This window comes from Sitophilus oryzae, unplaced genomic scaffold (genome assembly GCF_002938485.1).
Source record: "Sitophilus oryzae breed Bouriz unplaced genomic scaffold, Soryzae_2.0 scaffold_2008_pilon_pilon, whole genome shotgun sequence".
Lineage (NCBI taxonomy): Eukaryota > Metazoa > Arthropoda > Insecta > Coleoptera > Curculionidae > Sitophilus > Sitophilus oryzae.
In genome coordinates this window covers 1,595,339-1,609,552 of record NW_022146734.1, presented here as the reverse complement: position 1 = coordinate 1,609,552, position 14,214 = coordinate 1,595,339, and the positions used below count along the sequence as shown (strand labels likewise).

General features: G+C 31.9%; 1 protein-coding gene across 1 annotated transcript in view; it reads left to right on the top strand.

Moving 5' to 3' along the window:
* LOC115883989 (diacylglycerol kinase eta-like) overlaps window positions 1-14,214 on the top strand; it is a 186,797-nt gene that overhangs the window by 68,513 nt on the left and 104,070 nt on the right. The window contains exon 3 of the mRNA XM_030902415.1: window positions 13,289-13,463. Coding sequence (XP_030758275.1) covers window positions 13,289-13,463 — 175 coding nt within the window. The remainder of the gene's footprint in view (window positions 1-13,288; window positions 13,464-14,214) is intronic.

Below are 14,214 nucleotides of genomic sequence, written 5' to 3'. Positions count from 1 at the left end.
TATACAATATCAGCATATTTCCAGTTTCTCTTTGCATTTATGGAAATATAAAATTGGCAGTCATTTTACAGTTGTACTGCTAGACTTCCAACTTCTTTATTTGTCTGAGGCCAATTCTTTAGTAGTGAAGACTTTCAGTTTCTAGTATCTGGAAAATCTACTAGACAATTATTAACAGTCATGAGTTTCTGATGATGTTCCGTAACGCCTGAACTTCCGAGGTCAACAGCATACTAGGCTAGTAATAGTCAAATAATAAGTTTGTTGTTGGTTATTGCTGAGGTGCTCGATATAGTTACGTAACGTCATCGTCAGTCTATAAAAAAAACATACTCTATATAAACATTTTTTTATTCAAGGTATGGGAGGTCACATGATCATCGATATAGTATAGTCTGTGGTATAGTGCAGCTAATACCTTTTGTAGAGGTGCAAAATTACACAAATTTCTATTATCGTTCAAGTAACAATGAATATCTAAGTGATATACATTTTAGTTTATTTTATTTTTGTTTCATAACTTTGTCAATAAAAGGAGATCATCATAATATCCACATAATTAGATCCCCTATTATACTCATTGAGAATCTAATGAACGATTTGTTTGCTTAAAGAAATAATTATAATTATGTATACATTTTAACGTTGTTTTGAGACTAATTATAATATTCTATAAATTAGAACATGAGGCTATACTTTTGATAGACTATCTTGAACAGGTATATTTATAAAAACTGATGTGTATTTTTTTTTGGTGATAAATGTAAAATGAGTTGATTACTCTTGTAGTAGTTTACATACAGAAATAAAATTGAAATATGTTATTTGTTAAATTTGTTCGAATATTTAGTTTTCTATGTTTACCTGAAACTTCATACGTAAGAATATCTATTCAAAACATAAAATGAAAGCAATACAGCACAAAAACATAAGTGTCTTTGTCAAGCTAACCTAAACGAACAAAAATCGATAAAAAATTCTTAAAAAATATCTACAGACACTAGATCTACATACGCAGATGAAAAGTGTAGTTATCAGCTTACTGAAAATTTAAAATAGCAATTTCTTATGTGTTATTATTACTGAGCATAATTTATATCAAAACCGGACTGGGGATTTTGTGTTTTGTAATTTCAAGAGAGATATTTAAGCTAGAGCAGAAAACACTTTGTAGATGATTATCACTACTTAGGTCACAGCATGATGCTGTGCATAGGTTTCAATAGCAACTGTGTGTGTGTTTGGCAATGGTTGTTTTACTGCTCTCACATATTATGGATTAATTTGGTTTGATATTGATTTTTTTTAAGATGGATTTTTCTTGCTTAGAAATATTGAATTAAGAAAGCTTTTAAATAAAAATGATTTATTGCTATTTGAGATTAAACATGTCCAGTCAATGTAAATTTAAAAACAGCCTTAAATGAGTGTTAATGATTAAGAATAGTCTAGAAGTACTGAAAAAAATATGTTTATTTTCTACTACACGAAGGTATAGTCCGAAAAATTTATATCGATTATATTTGTGTGTGAAAACTGGGTTTTACATTTAGTCTATTGTAACATTTACTGGCATGTAGTTTAAAATTATTTGCTACATAATATCTTGTTTGAATTAGAACTTTATTACAGCTATCATAAGAATATTTATATTTTCAGAGTCGCTGTTTATTATTTCTATTCTCAGATTTAAAATATTGAAAGTATTTTTTCCAGAAATATAGCAATGATAATTTCCGTAGATAAGTTTATTTTTTTTAATAAATAAATCTTCTTTTGAGCTGGTCGTAATAAAATGATTTACAAATGAAATAATTTTAGAAGAGTAGACGAAAGGAACAATCACATCAGTACAATCAAAGCAATGAACACATATGCAAGCAAAGTTGGACTCCTCGGAGTTTTACTACAGCAGCACTCAAATGACAGATCACATCCATCCGGCTACTAACAAAAATATCATTCGCTTGAGCTTGAGACATTAGATGTTGTTGAAAGCCTAAGAAAATCTAGAATTTCTGTAACAGATTCTAATTCGTTAGAGACAGCTAAAACAAAGAAAGATATGATTTTTTTTGAATTGCTAGATGGTGGCTAGAGTTTCGAGAGTTTCATCTTATGGTGGATTATAGGCTTGGTAAAAGAATGAACCATATAGCAATAAGGCGAAAATCTGGTGTGTTGACTAGGTTTTATCCGGACAACTTACAGATGAAACGATAAGACAAATCATAGAAACAATTTCCATCAACAACCTTCAACAACTGACCACAAGAAACAAGCATATAAGAATTAGAGCCAGAGTAAATTTATGGGTATTTTTCTACAAATAACTAAAGACTAGAGGACGATAGCCGTTGATAAGATGAGTTCCTAGCAAGACTTGGAGCAGTTTCGGGGGAAAACAGATAGTAAGAGTGGTGGTGATGGAGTACTCTTTCCAACCGAGTACGATGAGAACCAGGTAGAGATATCTCGAGGCGAGATATTTGCAGGATGGCCGAATGTAAGAACTCTATTTTTCTATGCTACGTTCTCTTTATCTGACGTAATAAAAAACAGACATTGCAAAAGCCGGAGCGCAATGGAATTTCGAATGTAAACAAAAACAAGCCCAAAATTCATGCTACCTGCACTTTTCAAAAAGGTTCCAGATAACATTCAATACAGTATCGCCGTCTAAAACAGTATTAGACACCGTCAGAGAAAGAAGTGGTACGCGCTTATTAAATTAAAACTATTAAAGTTTCTGAGGTTTAATTAAGGTTTTGTGGTAGTTCTGAGTTCCATTGCCGTGCCGAATAAGAAGTTTAATTAAGGTGAGTTTATTTTATCTCACTAGCAACTAGTTGGTTACTGTTTATTGTTTTTATTGAGATATATTATATTTCTGAATCTCAGATAAATTTTAAGATATTTGATTGAATATAAAGAAAAGATAATTTGCAGATGATAATATTGAAGTATTTCTTAATAGTGAGTTATTTATGATTTGGCTATGTGACTTTAACAGAAGATAAGAATATATTTGTGTATTAATATTATCAAATTAATCTTGATTGAATATTAAGAAAATATGATTTTCAGATGATAATATTGAAGTATTTCTTTACAGTGATTTATTTATATTCTGTCTAAGTGACTTTAATAGAAGATAAGAATATATTTCTGTATTTATATTATCAAATTGAGCTTGAATGAATTATGTTTAGCTTTATTATTTTCTACAGTTAGCCTTTTGGGGGCGTAGTGACCTTGTGTAGCGTAGTTAGACTTGAAGAGTAGTTCGTCCTGTAGCGTAATTAGCCTTGACAAGTAGTTAGTCCCGTAGCGTAATTAGACTTGAAGAGTAGTTAGCCCCGTAGTGTAGTTTGACTATTAACTTGTATATTTTTATTAGCCTGTGTGGCATTTTGATAGCCTGTGTGGCTTGTTTTTTTAGCCTGTGTGGCATTTGATAGCCTGTGTGGCTTGTTTTTTTAGCCTGTGTGGCATTTGATAGCCTGTGTGGCTTGTTTTTTAGCCTGTGTGGCATTTGATAGCCTGTGTGGCATATTTTTTTTAATAGTCTGTGTGACTAGCCTGTGTGGCATGTTTTTTTAGCCTGTGTGGCATTTTTTTAGCCTGTGTGGCATTTTGTTAGCCTGTGTGGCTTGTTTTTTAGCCTGTGTGGCATTTGATAGCCTGTGTGGCTTGTTTTTTTTAGCCTGTGTGGCATTTGATAGCCTGTGTGGCATTTTATTATTTTATTTAAACTTGTATTTTTAAGTTGGACTATTGATAAATCATTCAAGTACCTGTTTAATTTTAAATTCACTTTATTTTAATAATAACTGGTAACATTGTTGCTCACACCATGTTTTTTCTTTAATTGCAGGTAGGTCATCTCGGTAGCCGGGTCATACAAGACTTTTGTTGCTATACAACATTTGTCCATTTGCAGCGCCCAGATCAAAGTTGGCTATTACCATTAGTAACGTACCGTCTATTAGTATTATTTTTATTTTATATTATTAGTTGTATTTTATTATCCAACATTTACGCCCTTTAAATTTGTTTTATGGTTTTTATTTTTAATTTGAGTTGACCGCCTGAAATAAAAAAAAATTGGCCCTTACACAATTAAACTACATATATCTAATAACAATAAAAATAAATAGCAAACCAAGACATGAGATTTTGCTACAGGTGTTCGACATATCAACCGTCTTCTGTTATTGACAGAGACGGGGCAGTTTTTGAACATTTCTCGCGGAATTCATTAATTCAGTGGGGGTGAAAGATACCCTCTCATAACTGCTAAGTATTTCTAATTCTTGTCTAGATTATACGGAAGAATAAAGAACCTTTATTCTTCCGCAAATATATCCATAGGATTAGATCCATGGGCACTAAGTCAGGCGGCCTCGACGGCCAACGTCTGGGATCTTGGTTAGCTATTTAATTATACTTGAAATTGGCTGCAAAAATTTGCTGATAACTTCAGCGTTCAGAGGCGGTGCGTCGTCTGGCTGGAAAAATATGTTTTCGAGTTCCATTAAGGGCATATCTTCAATAAGGGGTCCAAAGCCTACTAGTTAAAAGTGGCGAACTTTTAAAAATTCTGTATTTTGAAGGGGATTATAACAAAATATCAAGTGTGCTATATTTTTGGAAAGGTAATTTTAAATTATTTTCGGTTAATTAAAAATATAGAGGGTGTCCCAAATAAAAAATCAGTTTTTCTGTTGATAACTCTTAAATTATTAAAAAATTATTAAAAATTATACTTAAACCATTAAATTCTACGTCAAAAGGTGCTTTGGAAATGTTTTCATAGAAATACAAAATTTTCCATAGCAAAAACGTTACAGCGATTTGTTAAAAATGTACATTTTTGAAAAACACCTCAAAACTCCGAAACGGTAACAAATATTGATGTGCGGTTTTCACCATCATGTTTTTGATAAGAATTGAGCTTCAGACACCGATATTAGTTTTCGTCTATCTCCAATAGAAACGGGTGTTTCCATTTAAAAGCGTCGAATTTGACCCACCCTGTACACATACATTACTATTTTATTTAAAATTGTTCTCAAATTTCACAATACGAAATTGTCTTATTAAAACATGTTCAAAGTTCAAAGCTTAGGGCGTATCCGTTGCTTACCTTGGTTATGGTTTTATGTTCCGTTTCTATCGGTTTCCTGAAAGTTTTCTTATTACGGAACACGGTTCTTCTTCTTTCTTCTCAAACTCTCCTTTTCAGGAGAGAGTTGCGTTGCCTAGGCTGCCAGGACCATTCTGGCAAACTACTTTTCTGCTTTTCTTTTTCTGGGTGGTCACGTTTTATGAACCTTCACCGATTTATCTTTCTTAACGGAACACGGTTCCTAAAAAAATCGGTTATAACTGTCACCAAACTAACCAGCTCGAGAAGCCTGGTTTTGTTTGTCATTCAATGTCATTTATGTGACAGAAATCAAGCAAATATTGGAAGTTCGAGTGAAATTCTCATTTAGTTTCTAAAATTTGTAACAATATTTTGTATTTACATCCAAAAGCAATGGAAGTAGGCAGTAAAGATAAATAAATTTTAGACCAAATAGAACGTCTTTTTAGGACCATTTAAACTTATCATGCAGCCATTGTTTCTTAAAGTCAGGAACATTTTAAGAAAATATGAAAAACAAGACAACAAGTAATCGTGAATGTTCTGTAAGTTATAAAAATATAAATATTGATTAGATTTGTTTATTTATTATTGATCTGTTTTAATATTGGACCTGCAAATCTTCACTTGAGCTGTCTAACGAGTTTAGCAGTTTATTAATAAAGTACTTTTCAATATTAAACTCCATTGAAAAGAAGAAGCAAATGTAAAAGCAGATAATAGGTACATTAAAAATGCATAAAAGATAAATTTTATAATAGAGGTATTGAAATTTAGAAAACGTCAACATTTGACGTTTCCAGTATTTTACCAAACCGTTCCGTATCAAACCGATGTTTTTCAGGAACCGCTCTTTATCGTAGTTTGTCGGTCTGGTTCGCCTGGTTTTGCAACGGAATACAGCCTAAATGTTTCCTTTTTACAGCTAAGGCTAAATGTCGAGTGTCTAAATCGATTCTTACCGGCACCCTCGAAATAACAAGGCCGGACATCTTACTCGTAACGTCTTCATCTGGAGGTATGAACGAAACTCTTTATACACAATAGGGTGAGCCAAAAAAACTAACCTATGGAATTTATGGGTTAAAATGAACCTAATAACCGAGACAAAAATAGCCCCGGAAGGCAGGATTTTTAGCTCAAATTGGTGTCGGTGAACATTTAAAGTTTTCCATTTAAATAACACGTAAAAAAAAATTCCATTAAAAGTACCATAACTTTGAAACGGTTTACGATAAAAAAAATTAATCGCGAATTCTTGTAGAGCATAAAATTTTCTAAAAAATCTGTCTGAGAGTAACTTTTTTCAATTCAATAATTCGTACATTTGAAAGCTCTGAAAAGGTAAAAAAAAAATTAAAATATGCAAAATTAATAAGAGTGAAATGATTTCAAATGCAATAAAGAATCAATACATATATAAAAGCTCAAAGGGTTTTTTGTTACATCCATCCCGCGGCTACTGTTTCACCAATCCTGATAATTCTTTTTTTAAATGAAAGGTATATATGTCTAGATTTGTTATTAGTTAAGCATTTTTATATTGTTTAATGGCTATTTCTTTATATAAAACGAATAAATATTAAAACATACCTGAAAAACACCTACACACGAAACCTTCAAAAATAAATTATTTGTATTTTGTCAGTGGTGTGTCAGTTAGATTATATATATCAAGTTTTTAGATATTTTAGGGGTCAATTAATCCCATGGTTAATCCCGCCGGCTTTAGATATATAAATATCAGCACAAAGTTTCGTTTAAACGACATTAGCGAATTAGCTACACAAAGCGATTTTAGGAAATTCATCCTTTTAGAAAGTAAAATTATGTCGGAGCAATTTGTTGTATGAAAATTCCTTACTATCTGGTCTAGATGAATGAAATCCTACAAAAAAAATTAGAAGAGATTTTTGAAATTCATCAGCCAAATGGGTAAAGTTAGTGAAAGTTTCCGATGTACTTAAACAGCCGTTAAACGGTAGCCTACTAAAATGCCGTTAATAGATATTATGACGTCGTTGATGTCGGCGGAAAGTAATGCCTGGCGATAGGCATTTTGCAAGAGCACCTGTGGCTCCGTGACTGAGGCTATGAGACGTGAGCGAAAGGTCCGTGGGTCAAATCTCACGCCGGACCAAGACTTTTTTATATTTTTTTTTGCTTATAGCGTGATCTTATTGCATTGGTTTCACTCTTTTTGGTTGGATTGGTTTAGTTATTTGGCGGGTTGGTTAGCGTGGTTATTTGGAGGGTGTTAATTCATTGGTTAGTTGGTTATTTGGTGGGGTTGGTTGGTTTTTACTAATTTATATTTGTTTTTTATATTTTTTTAGTAGTCAAAGTGTCAAGGTTAGTTGCATTGGTTAAGTTGGTTATTTGGTGGGGTGGATAGCGTTTTTTAATCCTTAAACAAAATTCCTATATTTCATAAAACCGTCGAGTCAGTCAAGTGCATTGCCTGGAAACTTATATGGTGAAATTTTGATAAAATAATTTAGTACACACTAAAAACACGGTATGTCGCTAGCGGTAGGAAAAATAATTTTTAGAGGTTACTAGTTTATTTGGTTGCCTGTGATATGCATATACAGGGTGTTTCCTAAATAATCTAAAAAATATAAAATCGTTAGAAAACGAATTAAGGCGGGCTCTTAATAAGTATATTTATTTTTTTCTCGACAACCGTTTGATGAACAAGAAAAACTCAAATGATAAATTTTGTTGAAAAAGGATGGCCAGTCAAGAAAAAAATATTTTTTCTTTAAAAAAGCAGTGGTGTACCATTTATGTTAAGCAAAAAATCGATTTTTTTAAATTTTAACACCCTGTAGATCTGAAAGTAAGTACTTGAGACCTAATGGTTATATAAAAATTGTTTTAAGAACACATGAGGAATCACACCATAATTTTTTTAGACTAATTCGAAAACACCCTGTATATTGTCAACTTGACAATGACTGCTGATAAATCAAAATATACCTTTTCAGTGAAAAAGCCTGATTTTCGGAGGAAAAATTTTGATTTTTATTGAATTTGGGCCTGCGTTTGCAAATACTGGTTTGTTTTTTAATTTTTTTATCTATCTAAATTTTAAATATCATAGTCAGAAATAGTTTTATTATTTATTAACTGTAAAAATGGTGTTTTCTTGTTGTGTTGCATTTTGCAAAGAAACTAACAAAACTGCAAAAATGTACGTGTTTCCAAAAGACGATAAGGTATCTTCGATAAAAGAAAAATATATGGTATGTATTCGTTGTTTGATTTTTTTTTTCGTTCGCTTTAAAATCTATAAATCTCGGTCTATTACGATCATTTACATGAAACTCTGTAAAATAAATAAACAAATAAATTGTAAAATATATATTCTTATGTTTTATTAAAGTTACTCTGATATACTAATATATCAGTGTAACTTTAAAAATAAATCCTTTGAATTCAAATATAAACATAAAAAACATTTACAGCAGAAAAGGCGAAGGCGCTGGGTTAAACGTAGTCTCCACTAAAAACACGGAGGGGCGCTTTGACCCAAAATTTTACTATTAAGTTTCATATCTATCTTAATAGTAGATTATTTTCTTTTATCTATGGTCAAGTGCGTTCTATCAACGACGTCATACCTATTAACGGCATTTTAGTAAGCTACCGTTTAACGGCAGTTTAAGTACAGCCAAAAATTTATATAAAACTTGTTGACCTCTGGATTATACACATAAAAATTCGCACAATTTGGCGTTTTATAGATCTAGTTAATTAATGAATATTAGAACTATTTTTTTGACAAATCTACATTGTAAACAATATTTTTTAACAATATTATTCTATTTTATTTAAATCTAGTTTTTATTTGCTAAATATGAAAAAATTTAATCAATAAACACTAAAACTGCATATTTTGATTTTTTTCGCCTTCCAAAGCTTTCAAATATACGAATTATTCAATTGAAAAAAATTACTCAGAGATTTTTTTAGTAAATTTTATGCTCTACAAGAATCCGCGATGTAATTTTTTTTATCGTAAACCGTTTCAAAGTTATGGTACTTTTAATGGAATTTTTTTTGCGTGTTATTTAAATGGAAAACTTTGAATGGGTGAACATTCACCGACACCTTTTAAAATTGAGCTAAAAATCCTGCCTTCCGGGGATATTTTTTTCTCGGTTATCAGGTTCATTTTAACTCAGAAATTCCATAGGTTAGTTATTTTGACTCAGACTAATACACAACCTCAGACTAATACACATTTAAAAATGAAATACGTCTTCCAGAACCCCAGATTGGACCTTGAGTTAAGAACTAGGCTCGTTAAGTGTTATGTTTGGTCAATCCTATTATACGGAGCAGAAACATGGATACTGAAAGTTCAAGAGATTAATCGCCTCGAATCAGGGCCGGATTTGACGAAGTTGCCGCCCCAGGCCAAAAAAAAATTGCCGCCACTTAACATTTTCTTTAATTAAAAAAATTACGGGTATAAAAAACATTTATTTGAATACAGGACCAATAACAGAATAGACCGACAGAACACATCAACACAGAATAAAATAAATATTAAAATATTCATATAAAATGACAACAAACGAACAACAAAACTATAAGGTTTGCTTATATGCATGCCTACGAAGGTTTCCTACGTACTTTTTTGTTCGCAAAATTATCAATTACTTCATTGTAATAGATAGTTTTTAAAAGGTTTTAAAAGTTTAAAAAGGACTCAATATGTAAAACTGCCAAATGATTTAGACGCTCTGTTTCCATAGTGGACCGTCAATAAGTTCTAATACGTTTCAATGCAGAAAACGAGCGTTCAGCAGAACAGTTAGTAATAAAGGTACATGTGAAGATTCTTAATGCTGTGAAAGTATTTGGAAACACGTCTTGAGCGTTTTTTTCATAAATTACTTTAAGAAGCTCTCTAGCAGATAGTTTTGCTGACTTAATGCTTTTAAAAATTCACGAAAATGTATTAATTCATTAGGCATTGACTCATCTAAATCATTTGGATATCAGGTTATTAAATGTCTGGACTTATCGGTAATGTCGTCAATACTTAAAGTAGATAAATCACTAAAGAAACCGAATTTGGTTGAAAAGTCATTGTAGGCACTTTTCCTGTATAGGAAATTTCAAGAATTAATTTATCAATAATAACATTAAATACATTTATCCTAAAATCGTCCCTAGCGTTAAATAGAGTTTCATTATCACTGGTTTCATCAAATTGTCGTTTCCGTTTCACTTTTCTCTTTTTATCTGCCGCATATTCTTTCTCACCAAACAATTCTATGGCCCTTCTTTCATATTCCTCAAATGATTTAGTATTATCTAGATTTCTAATTTCAGAAAAATATTTTTCCAATGAGCTATATAAATCTGCAGCAAGATCAATATCCACCATTTAAAGCTTTTTATTGACCGCATCTAATCTATTTAAAACGTCTGTCCAAAATACCGCCATAAAACCCATTTCTAGGCTTTTGAATTGTTTAAGGAGACTAGAAGCATCTAATCGGGTTTTGGACTTTTCGGTATCATCTTCAGAAATTGACTCCAACGTGGATTTTATTTCATTGGAAGACAAAGATAGTGATTGGCAAGCTTCATTTTCTGCAGACCAACGTGTTTTTAATACATTTCTTAATGTTTTTGAATTTATTTTTTTATATTTGAGGTATTTATGTATTTATTAACTGGACGCATGGCACAATGCAGTAAAAAATAACCCAAGCGAATTATATATTTAAACAATAATAATAGTTAAGTAAATAAATATGTAATCGGCTAAGGCTATATTCTAAATATTTTATGAACAAATAAAACTTAAAAAGAAGATAAATATTTTGGCATGCTCAAAATTCGCCGCCCCTAAAAATCTGTCACCCCAGGCCCGGGCCTAGTTGGCCTAGGCCTAAGTCCGGCACTGCCTCGAATCGTTCGAAACATGGATATATCGAAGAATGCTTAAAATTCCATGGACAGCCCATATCACAAATACCGAAGTCTACAACAGAATAGGTAGAGAAAGAGAATTGCTCAATATAATAAAAATAAAAGAAAACATCATACTTAGGGCATATATTAATAAATGAAAAATACCACGTCTTACAATTGATAGCTAAGGGTAAGATTGAAGGAGAGAGAGGTCTCGGCAGGAAGAAACTATCTTGGTTGAGAAACATCAGAAACTGGACTCACCTAACCTTTGAAGAACTCATAAGGAAAGCCGAGAATCGTGATGATTTTGCCAATGTGATCGCCAACCTCCACGAAAGAGACGGCACGTAAAGAAGAAGAAGAATACACAACCACTGGATATAAACTTTGATTGCACCGAGTCTATCATGAATAATTAAACATAAAATTTAATAAATAAACATTAGATCGATATTCCACTTAACATTTACCATCGTTATTGTATTAATTTACATGTAATTAATTTACATGTAATTAATTTACAATATTATTGTATCATTTAGAGTAGCTAACATTTTATTTTCCACGTCGGTTATATTTTTACAACTGCAGTTTTATTAAGTGGTTTCAGAACAGAATTATGATAATTTTTTTAGTTCAGGAATATATAATTTGGTATATAAATTTGTAAATATTTATTAAAAAAAATACAGGGTTGCCTAGCTTTCTGAAAATGCTCTATAATTATATTTATAGTTTGAAATTTTCACTACAATCATTTTTATTTTTTAAGTTTTTTTAAGTAGTTTTGTAACAAAACTATGATAATTTTTTTAGTTCAGGAATATACCGGGTGCGTCTCAAAAGTGGCTCACCCCTATAACTTTCATATTTTTTCATATAAAACAAGGAGATTTGGTATGTATATGACATAAATTAGGATTGATTGACATATTATTCAATTGTTTCCGGTTACTTCCGGTTTCACCGGAAATGACTACAACTTTTGATTTTTATGGTACCCTCGGTATTTTTTTACTTTATTCGGTAGAAAATGACACTCTGAATAGAATGACATCATATGTCAACTTTTGACATTTTCGCATATGGTTTATTTGAAAATGTAACCTGCGATTCATAACGACAATTTGACTCGAAATACCAAGTGTGTGGTATCAAATTATTCGTAAAAAAATCCAAATATGCTAATGAGCCACCCTCGTTCCATTTGAAAAAATTGAGATATGATTAAAAATACGATTTGTGTATCTTTTAACCGGCCAGGACAGGACCCTAAAAATATTATACGATCAAATCTATTTTTCCAAGGCTCCTTGATTAAAAATTAGTGTTTTTAACACGGCAATGGCATTCTAGATTGAAATTTAAAATACAATTTGTTTTTGAGCGAATACGTCAAAAGTTGGTATACGATATGTCATTCGATTCTGAGTGTCATTTTCTATCGAATAAAGTAAAAAGATACCGAGCGTACCATTTAAAAATCAAAAGTTGCCGTCATTTCCGGTGAAACAGGACGTGACCGAAAATAATTGAATACAATCATCATCATCCTAATTTATATCATATAGTAACATACCAATGTCGTTTTTTTATCTGAAAAAATAAAAAAGTTATAGGGGTGAGCCACTTTTGAGTTATAGGGGTGAGCCAATTTGTAATTATATATTAAAAAAATACAGGGTGGTCTAGTGTTCTGAAAATGCACAAAAGGACTGATTTAACATTAAGACTTTTCAATGTACCTGTAAAGCTTTCCTGCATTTTTATACTATGCGATGTTCATAGACCCTCCTTGCTATTATATTGCCACATAAATAATATAGAAACTATATTTATTTTCGTCATTTTTGACGTTATAATTTTAATGCACTCTTTCTCATACACTTACACTTTAAGCACAAGTAAATTAATTTTCAATACACGTAATATTATTCATCACCTACTTTTATATACAGTATGTCCCGGGATTGGCTTTACAAGAGGAAAAAATGCATTCTCCATATCCGCATCCGCGCGGTGATTAACCCCCCTCCCATACATTCTGCATTTTAGTAACTTCCCTGGCTCTAAGTTTGGATAATATCGCCATGATATGCTTGGCGTGTCCCATTTCAGTATTTTCGTTCCATTCCAAATGCTTAAAAAATTTCCACTTAAACTTGTGCATAACCTAGATATTTATATTTGTTTTAGTTTGGACGAACAGGAAACCACCGAAAAGATACTCTTCGAGACAGCATCGACTCTAATAACGATCGAAAAACTTCAACAGTCCAACGAAAAGATCGAGAAAAAAGAAGTTGAAAAACAACGAAGAGATTCGAAACCGGATCAAGATGGAGAAAGGAGTATAATTGATGATGAAAAGGTAAGATTGAGTGCTAAACTTGATTTTTCCGGCTGAATGACTTCAGCCAGAGAAGCAATAATAATAGGGATGATGCAACTAAAAGAATTTCGGACTTCCATTGTCTTTATTTATTTGGCTTATTACACAACGTTTCAGTCAGAAGTATAGCTCACCGTTATCAAGGGTGAACTAATCTAAATCCTAAAACTATATACATATCAATCGATTTTAAAACGTTCTTCAACGTCTTTCGATGCCCAGTCGCCATTGCTCCCTATCTGGCAAGAGGTCGTCTTCAAGCTCTCGTTCTTTTAGCTCCTTGTCTATTCCTTCTCTCCAGCTCTTGCGTGGTCTACCCCTTTTTCGTCGTCCCGCTGGTGTCCAGTTGAGGATCTGTTTTGGAAGCCTCTCCTCTGACTGATTCACTCTTTTTCTTGTTTTGATGATTTTGGTTTTGTTTTTGTTAAGACACTTCTCAGAGTAGTCCCAGACTTAAAAAGTTCTTAGTGGACAACCTCATGCTTGACTGCATCCAACTAATTCACGGAGCGTTCGTTTGAGCATATAATCTTAGTAGGATTTAGTTTAGTTCACACTTGATAACGGTCAGTGATACTTCTGACCGAAATGTAGTGTTGGGTTGGTTTGGTCTGGTTTGGGTATAAAACATACAAGATGAAACAATGATAAATAATAATAAGGACTATGGAAGTCTGAAATTCTTTTAGTTTTAATACTGAAACATTGTCTAGCACATTGAAAGTAATAA